The sequence below is a fragment of the Tamandua tetradactyla genome, chromosome 7, assembly GCF_023851605.1.
Source record: "Tamandua tetradactyla isolate mTamTet1 chromosome 7, mTamTet1.pri, whole genome shotgun sequence".
In the NCBI taxonomy this organism is placed as follows: Eukaryota; Metazoa; Chordata; class Mammalia; order Pilosa; family Myrmecophagidae; genus Tamandua; species Tamandua tetradactyla.
The window spans coordinates 165,512,865-165,531,404 of NC_135333.1; the positions used below are offsets into that span (position 1 = coordinate 165,512,865).

Genomic DNA, 18,540 nt, shown 5'->3' on the forward strand with positions numbered 1-18,540 from the left:
TGGGGCTGCTGCTGGTGATCCTTGGTCCTGGGCTTCTCTGTCACATGGCACTGTGCATGGAGCCTCTCCTTGCTGCCTTCCCTACTCTTTCAACTTTTGGTTGCTTCCTCTGGCCTTCTCTCTTTCTGCGACTTTCCCTGTACGGCCTTTAGTTATTAGATTAAGGACCGTTTTGGTTTGCCTGGTTGGTTCAGGAAGGCCGCTGAAGTTCAGGGTTTCTCCCTCAAGTGGAAGGGCAAATGGCGAACACACGCAGAGTTTCTCTCTCAGCTGGAAGGGCACATGGCGAAAATGGCATCATTTGCTAGCTTTCTCTCCTGGCTTCTGGTTTCATGAAGTTCCCCGGGAGGCGTTTTCCTTCTTCATCTCCAAAGGTCACTGGCTCATGGACTCTCTGCTTTGTGGTGCTGCTCTCTCTGAATCTCTCATTCTCCAAAATGTTTCCTCTTTTATAGGATTCAAGTAAACCAGTCAACACCCACCCAAATTAGAGCTGGTTGTTCTAATCCAGCTTAACAACCACTCTTGACTAAATCATATCATCCAGGGAGATGATCCAATTATAGTTTCAAACATACAGTATTGAATAGGGATTATTCTACCTTTATGAAATGGGATTTTGATTAAAACATGGCTTTTCTAGGGGGCACACTTCCTTTCAAACCAGCACAAGACCCATCTGGATTCAGCTGGGCCATATCCTACCTGAAGTAACCTCAACAAAAGGTCCTAATTACAAGAGTTCTCACCCCCAGGAACGGATTAAGTTTAAGAACATGTTTTTCTGGGGTACCTAGCTCTAAATCATCATACAAGTTTTCCTGATTTATTTTCTTAATATATTATTTCTTGTTACTCCTTGCTAAAGGAAGTCATATAATGCATGTGTGCCTTAGGATAGCCGAGCTGTCATACAATCCACAAAAATGGAAAAATTTCAAGAGCATGGCTTACTGACAGTAATAACAGCTGAGTTACTACTGCGTTAGCCATTGCGCTATCACACTAAGCGCTTTCCTTCCATTGTGAAATTTAATTTCCACAACAGTCCTATGATATGGTACTATTAGTACCCTCATTTTACAAATAAGGGGATTGAAATTTGGAGAGGACTTCCGGAGAAGATGGCGGCTTAGTAAGACGCGCGGATCTTAATTTCTCCTCCAGAACAGCTACTAGGGGAGTAGAAACGATACAGAACAGCTCCCAAAGCCACGACAGAGATAAAAAAGACAGCGTACCCCATCCTGGAATGGCTGGCTGGCTGAGAGAACGTGCTCTGGTGAGATCGCCGAGGGGTGCGGACTTCACCGGGCGGGGCGGCAAGCAGCCGGAGTCACTCCCTTCCCCCTTCCCGGGCCGGCTGGGAGAATTGGACAGGCGGTCCCCTTAAACCGCGGCGGCTGGCGCCCACACCACGCGCGGCCCTCCAGACCAACTGAGAGATTTGGATCGGAAATCCCCAGGCCTCCGAGAACGGTGACGGGGGGGGGGCCCTTCCAAACCCGTGACTCCCCGGGAACGTGCACTCTCCCGGGCGGGCCGCTGCGGCTGGTGCCCTCCCGCCACCGGGCCGACTAGGAAATTCGGACGGGCGCTTTCCCGGGCTGCGGCGGCCAGCGATCCTCCCTGCGTTTGGATCCCGGGCCGGTTGGCACTCTTCCAAGCCGCTTGGACTAGCGAACCTCCCGGACAGCGAGAGTTTTCCAAAGTTAAAGGACCCACAGCACCTTTTACTGGTGGGACCCGCAGACAAACGTGTGCCACGAGCGCCACCTACTGGGCAGGATAAGAAAAACAGAACCCAGAGATTTCACAGAAAAATCTTACAACCTTGTTGGGTCCGACACCCAGGGAAATCTGAATAAATGCCCAGACGCCAGCAGCAGAAGATAACTGTCCACGCTCAGAAGCTTGAGAATATGGCCCAGTCAAAGGAACAAACCAATAGTTCAAATGAGATACAAGAGCTGAGACAACTAATGCTGAATATACGAACAGAAATGGAAAACCTCTTCAAAAATGAAATCGATAAATTGAGGGAGGACATGAAGAAGACATGGGCTGAACATAAAGAAGAAATAGAAAAACTGAAAAACAAATCGCAGAACTTATGGAAGTGAAGGATAAAGTAGAAAAGATGGAAAAAACAATGGATACCTACGATGATAGATTTAAAGAGACAGAAGATAGAATTAGTGATTTGGAGGATGGAACATCTGAATTCCAAAAAGAAACAGAAACTATCGGGAAAAGAATGGAAAAATTTGAACAGGGTATCAGGGAACTCAAGGACAATATGAACCGCACAAATATACGTGTTGTGGGTGTCCCAGAAGGAGAAGAGAAGGGAAAAGGAGGAGAAAAACTAATGGAAGAAATTATCACTGAAAATTTCCCAACTCTTATGAAAGACCTAAAATTACAGATCCAAGAAGTGCAGCGCACCCCAAAGAGATTAGACCCAAATAGGCGTTCTCCAAGACACTTACTAGTTAGAATGTCAGAGGTCAAAGAGAAAGAGACGATCTTGAAAGCAGCAAGAGAAAAACAATCCATCACATACAAGGGAAACCCAATAAGACTATGTGTAGATTTCTCAGCAGAAACCATGGAAGCTAGAAGACAGTGGGATGATATATTTAAATTACTAAAAGAGAAAAACTGCCAACCAAGACTCCTATATCCAGCAAAATTATCCTTCAAAAATGAGGGAGAAATTAAAACATTCTCAGACAAAAAGTCACTGAGAGAATTTGTGACCAAGAGACCAGCTCTGCAAGAAATACTAAAGGGAGCACTAGAGTCAGATACGAAAAGACAGAAGAGAGAGGTATGGAGAAGAGTGTAGAAAGAAGGAAAATCAGATATGATATATATAATACAAAAGGCAAAATGTTAGAGGAAAATATTATCCAAACAGTAATAACATTAAATGTCAATGGACTGAATTCCCCAATCAAAAGACATAGATTGGCAGAATGGATTAAAAAACAGGATCCTTCTATATGCTGTCTACAGGAAACACATCTTAGACCCAAAGATAAACATAGGTTGAAAGTGAAAGGTTGGGAAAAGATATTTCATGCAAATAACAACCAGAAAAGAGCAGGAGTGGCTATACGAATATCCAACAAATTAGACTTCAAATGTAAAGCAGTTAAAAGAGACAAAGAAGGACACTATCTACTAATAAAAGGAACAATTAAACAAGAAGACATAACAATCATAAATATTTACGCACCGAACCAGAATGCCCCAAAATACGTGAGGAATACACTGCAAACACTGAAAAGGGAAATAGACTCATATACCATAATAGTTGGAGACTTCAATTCACCACTCTCATCAATGGACAGAACATCTAGACAGAGGATCAATAAAGAAATAGAGAATCTGAATATTACTATAAATGAGCTAGACTTAACAGACATTTATAGGACATTACATCCCACAACAGCAGGATACACCTTTTTCTCAAGTGCTCATGGATCATTCTCAAAGATAGACCATATGCTGGGTCACAAAGCAAGTCTTAACAAATTTAAAAAGATTGAAATCATACACAACACTTTCTCGGATCATAAAGGAATGAAGTTGGAAATCAATAATAGGCGGAGTGCCAGAAAATTCACAAATACGTGGAGGCTCAACAATACACTCTTAAACAACGAGTGGGTCGAAGAAGAAATTGCTAGAGAAATTAGCAAATACCTCGAGGTGAATGAAAATGAAAACACAACATATCAAAACTTATGGGATGCAGCAAAGGCAGTGCTAAGAGGGAAATTTATTGCCCTAAATGCCTATATCAGAAAGGAAGAAAAGGCAAAAATTCATGAATTATCCATCCATTTGGAAGAACTGGAGAAAGAACAGCAAACTAATCCCAAAGCAAGTAAAAGGAAAGAAATAACAAAGATTAGAGCAGAAATAAATGAAATTGAAAACATGAAAACAATAGAGAAAATCAATAAGGCCAGAAGTTGGTTCTATGAGAAAATCAATAAGATTGATGGGCCCTTAGCAAGATTGACAAAAAGAAGAAGAGGGAGGATGCAAATAAATAGGATCAGAAATGGAAGAGGAGACATAACTACTGACCTCACAGAAATAAAGGAGGTAATAACAGGATACTATGAACAACTTTACGCTAATAAATACAACAATTTAGAGGAAATGGATGGGTTCCTGGAAAGACATGAACAACCAACTTTGACTCAAGAAGACATAGATGACCTCAAAAAACCAATCACAAGTAAAGAAATTGAATCAGTCATTCAAAAGCTTCCTAAAAAGAAAACTCCAGGACCAGATGGCTTCACATGTGAATTCTATCAAACATTCCAGAAAGAATTAGTACCAACTCTGCTCAAACTCTTCAACATAATCGAAGTGGAGGGAAAACTACCTAATTCATTCTATGAAGCCAACATCACCCTCGTACCAAAACCAGGCAAAGATATTACAAAAAAAGAAAACTACAGACCAATCTCTCTAATGAATATAGATGCAAAAATCCTCAATAAAATTCTAGCAAATCGTATCCAACAACACATTAAAAGAATTATACATCATGACCAAGTAGGATTCATTCCAGGTATGCAAGGATGGTTCAACATAAGAAAATCAATTAATGTAATACACCATATCAACAAATCAAAGCAGAAAAATCACATGATCATCTCAATTGATGCAGAGAAGGCATTTGACAAGATTCAACATCCTTTCCTGTTGAAAACACTTCAAAGGATAGGAATACAAGGGAACTTCCTTAAAATGATAGAGGGAATATATGAAAAACCCACAGCTAATATCATCCTCAATGGGGAAAAATTGAAAACTTTCCCCCTAAGATCAGGAACAAGACAAGGATGTCCACTATCACCACTATTATTCAACATTGTGTTGGAGGTTCTAGCCAGAGCAATTAGACAAGAAAAAGAAATACAAGGCATCAAAATAGGAAAGGAAGAAGTAAAACTATCACTGTTTGCAGACTATATGATACTATATGTCGAAAACTCGGAAAAATCCACAACAAAACTACTACAGCTAATAAATGTGTACAGCAAAGTAGCAGGTTACAAGATCAACATTCAAAAATCTGTAGCATTTCTATACACTAGCAATGAACAAGCAGAGAGGGAAATCAAGAAACGAATCCCATTTACAATTGCAACTAAAAGAATAAAATACCTAGGAATAAATTTAACTAAAGAGACAAAAAACCTATATAAAGAAAACTACAAAAAACTGTTCAAAGAAATCACAGAAGACCTAAATAGATGGAAGTGCATACCGTGTTCAGGGATTGGAAGACTAAATATAGTTAAGATGTCAATCCTACCTAAATTGATTTACAGATTCAATGCAATACCAATCAAAATCCCAACAACTTATTTTTCAGAAATAGAAAAACCAATAAGCAAATTTATCTGGAAGGGCAGGGTGCCCCGAATTGCTAAAAACATCTTGAGGAAAAAAAACGAAGCTGGAGGTCTCACGATGCCTGACTTTAAGGCATATTATGAAGCCACAGTGGTCAAAACAGCATGGTATTGGCATAAAGATAGATATATCGACCAATGGAATCGAATAGAGTGCTCAGATATAGACCCTCTCATCTATGGACATTTGATCTTTGATAAGGCAGTCAAGCCAACTCACCTGGGACAGAACAGTCTCTTCAATAAATGGTGCCTAGAGAACTGGATATCCATATGCAAAAGAATGAAAGAAGACCCATCTCTCACACCCTATACAAAAGTTAACTCAAAATGGATCAAAGATCTAAATGTTAGGTCTAAGACCATAAAACAGTTAGAGGAAAATGTAGGGAGATACCTTATGAAACTTACAATTGGAGGTGGTTTTATGGACCTTAAACCTAAAGCAAGAGCACTGAAGAAGGAAATAAATAAATGGGAGCTCCTCCAAATTAAACACTTTTGTGCATTAAAGAACTTCATCAAGAAAGTAGAAAGACAGCCTACACAATGGGAGACAATATTTGGAAATGACATATCAGATAAAGGTCTAGTATCCAGAATTTATAAAGAGATTGTTCAACTCAACAACAAAAAGACAGCCAACCCAATTACAAAATGGGAAAAAGACTTGAACAGACACCTATCAGAAGAGGAAATACAAATGGCCAAAAGGCACATGAAGAGATGCTCAATGTCCCTGGCCATTAGAGAAATGCAAATCAAAACCACAATGAGATCTCATCTCACACCCACCAGAATGGCCATTATCAACAAAACAGAAAATGACAAGTTCTGGAGAGGATGTGGAGAAAGAGGCACACTTATCCACTGTTGGTGGGAATGTCAAATGGTGCAACCACTGTGGAAGGCAGTTTGGCGGTTCCTCAAAAAGCTGAATATAGAATTGCCATACAACCCAGCAATACCATTGCTGGGAATCTACTCAAAGGACTTAAGGGCAAAGACACAAACGGACATTTGCACACCAATGTTTATAGCAGCGTTATTTACAATTGCAAAGAGATGGAAACAGCCAAAATCTCCATCAACAGAAGAGTAGCTAAACAAACTGTGGTATATACATACGATGGAATATTATGCAGCTTTAAGACAGGATAAACTTATGAAGCATGTAATAACATGGATGGACCTAGAGATCATTATGCTGAGTGAGTCTAGCCAAAAACTAAAGGACAAATACTGTATGGTCCCACTGATGTGAACGGACATTCGAGAATAAATTTGGAATATGTCATTGGTAACAGAGTCCAGCAGGAGGTAGAAACAGGGTAAGATGATGGGCAATTGGAGCTGAAAGGATACAGACTGTGCAACAGGACTAGATACAAAAACTCAAAAATGGACAGCACAATAATACCTAATTGTAAAGTAATCATGTTAAAACACTGAATGAAGCTGCATCTGAGCTATAGGTTTTTGTTTTGTTTTGTTTTGTTTTGTTTTTAGTATTATTACTTTTATTTTTTTCTCTATATTAACATTCTATATCTTTTTCGGTTGTGTTGCTAGTTCTTCTAAACTGATGCAAATGTACTAAGAAACGATGATCATGCATCTATGTGATGATGTTAAGAATTACTGATTGCAGGGGCGGGCCGCGGTCGCTCAGCGGGCAAGAGTGCTTGCCTGCCGTGCCGGAGGACCCCGGTTCGATTCCCGGCCCCAGCCCATGTAAAAAACAAACAAACAAACAAAATATAATAAAACAAGAAAATGTTTAAAAATGTTTCCCTTTCTTCCTTCCTTCCATCCTTCCTTCCTTCTCTGTCTTTCCTTCCTTTAAAAAAAAAAAAAAAAAAAAGAATTACTGATTGCATATGTAGAATGGTATGATTTCTAAATGTTGGGTTAATTTCATTTTTTCCGTTAATTAAAAAAAAAAAAAAAGAGAAGAGGTAATTGGAGCTGAAGGGATACAGACTGTGCAACAGGACTGGATATAAAAACTCAGAAATGGACAGCACAATACTACCTAATTGTAATACAATTATGTTAAAACATTGAATGAAGCTGCATGTGAGGTATAGGTTTTTTTTTCTCTCTATTATCGTTTTAATTCTTATTCTGTTGTCTTTTTATTTTTTTTCTAAATCGATGCAAATGTACTAAGAAATGATGAATATGCAACTGTGTGATGATATTAAGAATTACTGATTGTACATGTAGAATGGAATGATTTCTAAATGTTTTGTTAATTTTTTTTTTAATTAATAAAAAAAAAAAAAAGAAAGAAATTTGGAGAAGTTAAGGGACTTGTCCCAAACCCTTATCACTAGCAAAGAAATTCAAAGTAGGTAATGCTGGGACTAATTATGTTGCCCATTTTGGAATCAAGATTTTTCTCAGAAGTAATACATTCTGTTCTGACAAAGTAATAAATATGTCTTAATAGAACACATTGATTTTATAATAGGAAAAGTATTTCTCTAAGGAAATAAAATATCTTTTTTTGTCTGCCTATCAAGTTAGCCATCTGAAACAAAATGACTTCATGTAATTAGCCTGAAAAAATATTCTAGCCGGTGCAATTGGTTGCATTTTTTTTTATCACAGGATTTCCTCTTTAGATTCTTACTGGGATTTCAAAGTTTCTCATTCCTTTACCCATTCAATTTCCTCTTGTAGAGAAAACCAAATGAAGATATGATACACCCCCAACAGGAGTAAACCTTCCCGGAAATGTAGGACAGAAATCCTAGAATGAGCTGGGACTCAGCATCAAGGGATTGAGGAAACCTTCTCGACTGAAAAGGGGAAGAGAGAAATGAGACAAAATTAAGTGTCAATGGCTGAGAGATTTTAAACAGAGTCAAGAGGTTATCCTGGAGGTTATTCTTACGCATTATATAGAGGTTCCCTTTTTAGTTTCAGGTGTATTATTTAGCTAGAGGGAAGTGCCTGAAACTGTACAGCTGTGTTCTAGTAGCCATGTTTCTTGAAGATGATTGTATAATGATATAGCTTTCGCAATGTGACTGTGTGATTGTGAAAACGTTGTGTCTGATGCGCCTTTCATCTATGGTATGGACAGATGAATAAAAAATATGGATTAAAATAAATAAATATAGGGGAACAAATGTTAAAATAAACTAAGTAGATTGAAATACTAGTGATCAATGAAAGGCAGTAGTAAAGGGCATAGAAAAAAATAGGGGGAACAAAGGTTAAAATATATTGGGTAGATGGAAATATTACTGGTCAATGAGAGGGAGGAGTAAGGAGTATGGTATGTATGAGTTTTTTCTTTTTTCTTTCTATTACTCTTTCTGGAGTGATACAAATGTTCTAAGAAATGATCATGGTGATGAATATACAACTATGTGATGATACTGTGAGCCACTGATCGTACACCAAGTATGGAACATATGCTAAGAATGTTTGTGTTTGTGTGTTATTTTGTTTTGTCAATAAAATTTAAAAAAACAAAAAAGAATATGATCTACCCCCAAGGGATGTTCCTCAATGAACATCTTAATTTCCAGATCCAGAAAAAAAAAAATGAAAATAGGTAGGTATGTCATGGACTGCCATTTTTTGTCAGTTACATAGTTGCCTCAAACTCTGGAGTGTCCTGGAAAATAATAATCCAGCATAATCTGTATTACCACACATGTATATCTCTTTGTTATCACTTTAAAATGTTATTTTCTTGCCTTTTCTGGGGGAAAAAAGGGAAAGGCAAGGGGGAGAGTGCAATTCCTTATAGTAAAGAAACAGCATTTTGTTTATCATTGTATTTAAGCATTTTATTCTTATTTATTTATGTCTGTCTCATTAAACGCTAAACTTTCTTGAGGATACAGATTTGTGTCTTACTTTCTTTTGTATCTTCCACCAAGCAGAAATACTTTCTCCTAGTCTTCAATCAATATGTATTTATTGAATTTGAATTGAAATTTCAACTGGGAATGGTAGAACACAGAATTATTAAACTTTTGATGTCAGATGAACTGGGTTTGCATCGTGACTCTGTTATTTACTTACTGAATGGCCTGGTACAAATTACCTAAACTTTTTCAATCGAATTTCTCCAGCTCAAAAGTGGATGAAATGAGATAATGAATATAAAATGGTTAACACACAGATAGCACTTCTTAATTTCCATTTGTATGAGTATTTACTGAGCTCCTACTATGTTCTACCTCTGTTGATGGAGTGCAAAACATGGTTCTTGCCTTCATGGACCCCAAGGTGGGTGGGGAGACAGACACTAAAATAAATAATCACACAAATAAATTAATAAAATTACAATAAGCACCATGAAAAAAGGTTTAGAATACAATGAGAGACTGTAAGAGAGGAAGCTTGACTTAGAAGGATCCTCTGAGGAAGTGGCATTTAAGCTGAAAGTTGAAGGATGAAGAGATTCTCCATTTCCTAAATTTTCACTCATTCCTCAACCTTCTTTAGGACTGCTTCTATGCCTCTCTCTTCACAGAAATAGTTCTTGCTAAAATCACCAATGGCTAAGGTCACCAGTGTTACTATGTACATTTGACATTTACAGCCGTCTTACCTGACCTTTCAGCAACACTCAACACAGCTGATTATTCCCTCCTTCTTGAGACAGTCTTTCCTTGGATTCTCTAATAAATGCCTCCTGATTTTTTTTCTCTCTCTGGCTGCCTCTTCAGTCCCCCTTGCAGGTTCATCCTCCCCAAACCCATCTATTAAATGTCAAAGTTCCCCAAGGCTTAGTCCCAGATCCTCTTTTCATCTTACTCTAGATTTATACTGTCCAATAGAAATATAATGTGAGTTACACATCTATTTTAAATTTTCTAATAGTCACATTTAAAATAGTTAAAAAAAGTAAATACAATTAATTATATAACATTTTAACTTAACCCAATATAAGAACATTTTTCTTTCAACATGTAATCAATGTAAAATTATTAATGAGATATTTTACATCTTTTTTTTATACTAAGCGTTTGTAAATTGGTGTGTATTTTGTACTTACAGCACATCTCAATTTGGACTAGCCACATTTTAAGTGTTCAATAGCCACATGTGGTTAGTAGCTACCAAATTAGACAGCACACATATAGACCTCATCAAGATCCTCTTGCTAGGCGATTTCATCTTTGTCAAAGGTCCAATTTCCATTTGTAAGTTGATGACACAAATATTTATCTCCAGACCTGACTTTTCTTCTAAGCTCCAGTTCCTAACATTACAGCCATCTGCATACCTGACATCTCCACTTACATACCCCAAGCTACCTCAGACACAGTTGTCTCACAACAAACTCAAGATCGTCCCCTCCAAATCAGAAAGTGTTTTCTGTTTGTGATTTATATTACCATTCATCCACATTCCCAGGCACAAACTTAAGAGGCCTTCTTGATGTTTCCTTTAACCCCATTTTACAATTCATCACTGAGTATGCCCATTTTATCTCCTAAATATCTCTTTAAATCTATTCATTGTTTTGGTTCAAGCCACTTTTCATCTCTTGCCTAGATGGTTGTAATAGTCTATAAATTGGTCTCCCTGCTTTTACTCTGGCCACCTTCAAATCTATTCTCCACACTGCAGCCCATGGTGATCTTTTCAAAAGCCATGTTAACTGTCTCCTCAACCATTAAAGTACTTCAGGGGGTTGCTGGCCACAGTGGCTCAGCAGGCAGAGTTCTCACCTGCCATGCTGAACACCTGGGTTCGCTTCCCAGTGCCTGCCCATGCAAAAACAAAAAAAGAAAAACTTCAGGGGTTTGCAATGAACTTAGAATAAAGGACAAAGTCTTAAAAATATGGTCTAAAAGGCCTTGAAAGGACTCCTCTTTCCATTCTCCTTCCTCCAAGGCCTGTACTTACCTTTCCAGCATCATCTCAAGACATGCAGACTCCTCCTTCCACCTCTTCGCATTCCAGCCATTCTGATCCTTGTTTCTTAAATATATCACTCCTTCCTGTTTTATAGATAAGGAAACTGAGGCTCAAAAAAGATATGATTTGCCTAGAGATACAAGTTACAGCTAAACAAGCACTCTATCACTAGCATCCATGTCTCCTCTCTTAAATATAATGAATTTCTCCAAACTGTTTTCATTTCCTAGAATGCTTTCCCCAACTTTCTCCTTCATCCTTTGTCAACTTATCCTTCAGATTTAAGACTAATTGCCACTTGGTCAAGAAGTCTTATTGGGACCACCTGTCTAGTGCTCATATGCTCTCAAACTACCGGTTGTAAATTGACCTTTATTAGCATCATTAATTGGTTGTCTGTTTTTTCTAATAGCCTCCATGATGACAAGGGCATATCTGTTTTTGTTTTGTAATCTATTGCCAGATCCAGGCATGTACTAGACACTGAATGGATGGATGGACAGATGGATGGATGAATGGATGCATGTATTAGCCAGGCAAACAGCACCCAAGCCAGAAGGAAAAGTGAGTGTGAAATATTCTGAGGTTAAAAGGAACATTGAGAGCTGGAGTCAGAGAGAGTGAAGAGATTAGAGAGCTAGGCAAGGGTCAGACTATGGTTGGCATTTTTAAGGATTTTTGATAAATGGTAGCTACTTTCATTTTCTCGATATTGTGTTTTATGTTGCTAGCACATCTAAATATATCTCTAAGCAGAGATATATTTAGAAAGAGAAATAAAGATATGGAAGGGAATGGGAAATACTTTTCATTAGGGTTTAGAGAGGCTTTGCCTGAACAGATAATGTGTTCTTATGCAGTTGGGTCAGAGCTTGTTTACTGCACAATCGCTGGCGAGAGGCCTTAAAATCATTTTCGTTCCAATGAAGTTTGGTCTCTAGTTTAAAATTAATGAAAACACCTACACTCTTTAGGTGGATAAAAAGCTGTATTCAGGAGAAACTGAAAAAAAAGAATTACAATCCACTTAGGCCACGGACTAAACCTCAAACTGCGGCTTGAACAGGAGGCTCTTTCATAAAGGACTGGGAGTGAAGGAAAGGGCAAAATTCAATGACATTCTAGTGATGCTTCCTAAGTCCAAAGAAAGGATGACAGGAAAAGGAGAAATTGAAGTGTGAGCTTTCACCTTAATGGGAGAGGCTGGGTGAGTGTGGGAACGGGGGTTGGAAGGGGAAGGGGGCGGTTGGTGGTTAGAAGGGTTATGATAACGTGGAGAGACTAGGGAGACTGGGAGGAAAATAGCTGCGCGAACCTGAAACTCTCAACCGGCAACTCCTGTCAACTCCTGTCATCAACTGGAAAATGAGAGGACTTTGGGGGGGGGGGGGGGAGGGCGGCATGGGGGGGGGGGGGCGATAGAGCACATGCAACTAACGTAGAATTCCAGCTTCCAAAATTATTTTAAGAGCCTGGACGGCCTCACCGTGTGCTGTGATTGTGACTATCATCGCAGTCCTTTTGAGTCATAAAACAAAAACAGAAACGGAGTGTGTACTAGCGAACACATCTCCTCTTCTCTTCATGTGCGCTTTAGAAAACCTCCAGCACAAAACTTTTCGGCTCCAGCTGGGACCAAGTCTCTCCACAGGATGGGCACGTTTATTTCCAGTTCACTCTGGAGCGAAAAATCTCCTTTCGACCTGAACCTACGTGGACAGATTTCGCCCCGGGAATGCTCAAGGCAGGGGGCGAAGAGGGTGTACACTCGGGTTCACCCAACTGCGGCCAGGTACGGCGGCTGCCACGCCTGCCACGAGGGTAGATAGGCACCGACCGGCTGGCGGGTCCTCCACCGTCCCAGCATTCCCTGCGCCCCACCATAGAGAGCAGCCTACGAGTCGCTGGTGTAGGTGGGTGAAGAAGGCGCGGGCCCTTGCCGCTCTCACTCCCTCGAGCTCTCGCGGGCAACATGGCGGGCGTGGAGGGGGCATCGGCCTCCGGGAGCCACCTGAATGGCGACCTGGATCCGGACGACAGGGAGGAAGGAGCTGCCTCTGCGGCTGAGGAGGCAGCCAAGAAAAAAAGACGGAAGAAGAAGAAGAGTAAAGGGGCTGCCGCAGGTTAAGGGAATTTTTTATGTTTTCCCAGTCTCCACTGGGGATGGCCGAGAGGCTCAGACTCAGCGGGGGCGACAGGGACCAGGAACCTGGAACCTGGGGCTGGACTGATTCCCAGGCGTGAGTGGGTGGCAAGGCCAGGCTCCAGATTCCTAGTCTCGGGAGAGGCGGCTTCTCCCTTGGAACAAGAGGGTCTGTGGAATAGGGGAGAAAAGAGTGCCTCACTTCCCGTTGGTGACTTTGGGGTCGCTGGGCCTGAGCCCCTGTATTAACAAAGAGCTCAGCTCCCACACAGACCCCGAGTGGACCTGAAAACGTGCCCTGGACCCCAGCCCTACCACCTTGCGCACGCTTTAGCAACCTCCTCGAAAATTGGGGACTGGCCCCTAATGGCCTCTTTGCTGGAGAAACCTGGGGTGTATTTTTGTCGAGGGTGGGGTGGGGACGGCAAGTCTTAGTGCTTTGATCACACACTTTCCTCCGCCACCCCTGGGTTCGTGGGTGGGTGTATATGTATGTGTTTGTATTCTTGCGCTGATATCACTGAATAGTAGAATTTGTGGTGGTGTGCGAATTTTCACTTGCCTCAACCCAGTGTCATCGTCAGACCTTAGGACTTTAGGCCTGAATTCTGATACCACTTGCAGGCTTATGGAGCAGTCCAGATAGTATTTTCTGTGGCTCAGAAGGGGACTTCTCAGGCGTGTAACTTCCAAATCCTCTGGTAAGAAAAGAAGAACACAGCTGAGTGTTTGCAGTTGAATCATATTATGAGCTAGGAACTTTAAAAATATTTTATTTTGATAGATCAATTTTTTTTGTTGTACAAGGTCCTTCATTTTTGAAAAAAATACTTTTACCTGTTTCTAATTAAAATCAGCCAGAGAAAGAATGAGAAAAATGGAGAGGCCAGAAGTGATGAACACTGGAGTTGAGAGAAGCTGGAGAGGAATAATCTGATCTTCCTGAAATTTTAATTAGATGATTAGCCTCCTCTATACTTTGAATTGGATTATGGTGGGTGGAAGCAGAGAAAGAGGAGTTGTAGTGTTGCTGGAACACTTCCAAAGCAATACTCAGTCCTAGGACATTCTTTTGGCTGTTTCTGGCTTTCAGACTATTCAGTTTATCCTTTAAAGTGTTCAGCAGTCTGACCCTAAAATATTTTGAACAGCTCTCAATATGATTCTTCTACAATTGCCAGAATTTCACTTCCTTATGTGCTACCTGGTATTACTCTTTCTACACACATATTGCTTTTATAGCTAGATTATACTCAGTTCCAGAGCAGGGGCCTGGTACTGTGGTTACATATTCAAGAATTTTGATTTTTAATACTGGAATATCTTTTCCTGTTTTTTTCAATAGTATTCAGCACCTCTTGACAATTTCATGATGTTCCAGAGCCCTAGATACCTGCTTGAATCTTCTTATTAAAGCCTTCAGAATTTATTGCCTGTCTTAAGTACCTGTCTGGAAATTAAACTGCTGTTTGTTGCAGTCTAATTGTTGAAACACTTTAAAAAGTTAAACTACCTCAAGATGGGACCAACTCGCATACTTTTGTTTATCTTATAGCTGTTAGCACAGAAAGCATGTAATGGTGATTTTGTTGAATGAATTAACAGATGTACCTACTTAGGTATGGAAGACTTTTCTGTCATTAAACAAATTCTGTTAGGATCACAATAATGTTTTTGTTTTTTCTGAGCGTTTATTGGAAAGGACTTTTCTTATGTGTTCCCCTGGATCGGCTTAGAACAGTTGCTATTGGGAAAGTATTAGATTTAATTTATGCTATTTTGTTTGATCAACAGGGCAACAGGAAACTGACAAAGAGTCAGGAGCCTCACTTGATGAGGTCGCAAGACAATTGGAAGGACAGGCATTGGAAGAGAAAGAAAGAGATGATGATGATGAAGGTAAGGGAAATGACCAAATTGATCTTTGTGGTTAGAAAAGCTAGAAAATGTGACATTCTTTAGATGAAATATTTGTCCTTATAACCTGTTCTCTGACATTTCGCTTGCTGAAGTCTCAATTAATGCCTCAGAAAAAAGAAAAAGGTAGTTATAAAAGCAACCCTTCCACAGTTGGATATGTTGAATGCCTGCTCAGATAATGCAGACCTCAACTTTTAAAAATGTACTTGGTAGAAGGCCAAGTAGTGGGTGAATGCTTATAAGATAAAGTTGAGGGCTGTTTAAGTAACATGTATTGAATAGCTAGTATGTACTAGGAACTATCCTTGAATACTTCCACATGAATTCTCTTTCTATAGGTGGGAAATGGTGCTTATATAGTTTGCCCACTATTGACAGAGCTAGTATGTGTAGAATAGAGCCAGAGTTTCAAACCTAATTCCTGATCTCAAGACCATTTTTTTTTTACCTTCTATACTGAAGCTACCTCCGCATTCTCGAAGGAGCATGTTGGAATACTTCTAAATGCCATAAATTCCTTGATCCTTGTTTCTTATGGTATTTAGGGCTATACGGATTCTTTTAAGATAGCAGCTACAACTATTACAAATTTGTGTGACATGGCTCCTGTTTATCTTTAAAATTCATTTGAATAATGTGTTTTGTTCCATGATACTCAGGCCTACTGTGTGAGGCTTGATTAAATTGGAAATGCAAAAGGATAGATAAAGCCTAAGCCTTTGTGTAAGGTGAACCCAGACTAATCAATAATTTATCAATCTGAGAGTAAAAGGGGAGTTTTCAAAGCAGAAAATGTAAACAGTCACTTGACATTATTTTGTGGGTGTGGGTTTCACTCTCTAAAATTATTGGTGCTAGCCACTAAATTACTGCCACCAGATAAAACATTTAAAAGAATACTGTGTGGTAAGCATCCTACTAGATCAACAACTTTTAATCGTCAGGGACAACATTCTAGTCATATAAATTATTTTATAGCATTGTGCTTTATGGGTAGATTAGGGTGTTTCAGAAATTATTACTGAAGTGTATTAAGAAATATTTATAGGAATTCAGAAACTGTTTTTTTTTCCATATATTTATTTAAACTGTTCTAAGTGACTATTTTATTTAATCTTGGCCTTAATAGTATTTTTAACTTTTTCTCAGAGTTCAAGGGTATAGGCATGGGCTTCATAGAAAATTATTATTAAAAGCTCACAGTTTTGGGCGGGCCGCGGTGGCTCAGCGGGCAAAGTGCTTGCCTGCTATGCCGGAGGACCTCGGTTCGATTCCCGGCCCCAGCCCATGTAACAAAAACGGAGAAACAGAATACAATAAAACAAGAAAATGTTTAAAAATGTTTCCCTTTCTTCCTTCCTTCCTTCCTTCTATCCTTCCTTCCTTCTCTCTGTCTTTCCTTTAAAAAAAAAAAAAAAAAAAAAAAAAAAAAAAAAAAAAGCTCACAGTTTTTATCCAAAAAATCTGAAAATAAATTTTGGTGAGGATGCAAAGAAAGACACACTCTTGAGTTGCTGGTGGGACTGTAAAATGGTACTGCTGCTGTGGAAAGCAATGTAGTGGCATCTCAAAAAGTTAAATCTAGAATTACCGTTCAACCTGGCAATTCCAGTCCTAGATATATACAGAAAAGAATTGAGAGCTGGCATTCAAACATATACTTGTATGCCAGTGTTAAGAGCAGTATTATTCACAGCAACTAAGAGGTATAAGCAACTTAAGTGTCCATTGACAGATAAATGGATAAACAAAATGGAATATTATCCAGCCATGAAAGGGATGAAGTTCTGATACATGCCGCAACATGGTTGAACCTTGAAAGTGAAATAAGCCAGGCACAAAAAGAACAAATATTATATGATTCCACTTATATGAAATATTCTACACTAGGCAAATTCATAGAGATAGAAAGTTTTTTAGAGGTTACCAGGGGGTGGGGGGTATGTATTGCTTAATGGGTACAGTGTGTTTGGGGTGATGGAAAAGTTTTGGTAATGAATGGTTTTGATGGTAGTACAATATTGTACAAGTGATTACTGCCACTGAATTATACACTTAAAAATGATTAAAATGACAAACTTTTTGTTGTATTATTACTCCAATAAAAATTTTTAAAAAGCGAACAAAAAATGCAGTAGATTCATAGGTACTTTGGGTACCCTTTTCTTTTGCCAACTATTTTCCAAAATAGTTCTTACTCCCCTGTATTAGTGTCTTAAAGGCTGTATTTTCATTTCTTAGGCTACTTAAAGCAAAATACTATGGAATGGGTTGGCTTTAAGCAGTGGGCATTTATTAGCTAAGAGTTGGAGGTTGTGAGTATGTCCAAATCAAGGTGATCCTTTCTTCCTGAAGACTGACTGCTGGTGATCCTTGGCTTGTCTGCCACATGGCAGCATTTGCTGGTCTCTCCCTGCTCTTCCAGCTTTTGTAGCTTTCAACCTCTTTCATCATGGCTTTTCTCTTCTCTCCGTATTCATTCATCCCCTTATAAAGGACTCCAGTAAGAGGATTAAGACCCATCCTGAGTGAGGTGGGTCACACCTTAACTGAAGTAGCCTCATAAAAAGATCCTCCTTGCAAAGGGTTTATGCTCACAGGAATGGATTAGATTTAAGAACATGTTTTCCTGGGGTATATACAGCTTCAAATTCCCACAAGCTGCCATAAGAAATGCCACAAACTGGGTGACTTAAAACAACCAGAGTTAATTTTTTTTTCTAATCTGTAGGCCAAAAAGTTTGAAATCAAGGTATCATCAGGGCCATCCACTCTCCAAAGCCTCTAGGGGCGAATCCTTTCTTGCCTTTTTCAGCTTCCAGTGACTCCTGGCTTTGCTAGGTTTGTGGCATGTAATTCTAATCTGAAACTCCTCGTCATATGGCCTTCTTCCTTTTTATGTGTGTCTCTGTGCTCCTTTTTTGATAGAACACCAATCATTGGATTTAGGATTTACCATAAATCCGGGTAAATCAGCTTAAGATCCTTACATCTTGGAAGACCCTATTTCCAAATAGGATCGCATGCTCTGGATGGACATGAATTCCTTGGGGACACTGTTCAACCCACTAAACTCCTTTGTTGAAACACTTTGTTTTGTGAATCAGAACTATCAACCCAGGAAAAGTATAT

General features: G+C 39.3%; 1 protein-coding gene and 1 long non-coding RNA gene across 7 annotated transcripts in view; one reads left to right on the forward strand and one right to left on the reverse strand.

The window, feature by feature from the left end:
• Nucleotides 1–12,317, reverse strand: part of LOC143642813 (uncharacterized) — a 113,567-nt gene extending 101,250 nt beyond the window's left edge. The window contains exon 1 of one of the 6 annotated variants that reach the window (XR_013155886.1): nucleotides 11,334–12,317. This is a non-coding gene — a long non-coding RNA (uncharacterized LOC143642813). The remainder of the gene's footprint in view (nucleotides 1–11,333) is intronic. The other 5 variants (XR_013155885.1, XR_013155882.1, XR_013155883.1 and 2 more) reach the window with 5 other exon arrangements.
• Nucleotides 12,318–13,216: 899 nt separating this feature from the next.
• Nucleotides 13,217–18,540, forward strand: part of METAP2 (methionyl aminopeptidase 2) — a 31,847-nt gene continuing 26,523 nt past the window's right edge. The window contains exons 1-2 of the mRNA XM_077111680.1: nucleotides 13,217–13,468; nucleotides 15,283–15,387. Of these exons, the coding sequence (XP_076967795.1) occupies nucleotides 13,318–13,468; nucleotides 15,283–15,387 (256 nt within the window). The 5' untranslated portion in view covers nucleotides 13,217–13,317. The remainder of the gene's footprint in view (nucleotides 13,469–15,282; nucleotides 15,388–18,540) is intronic.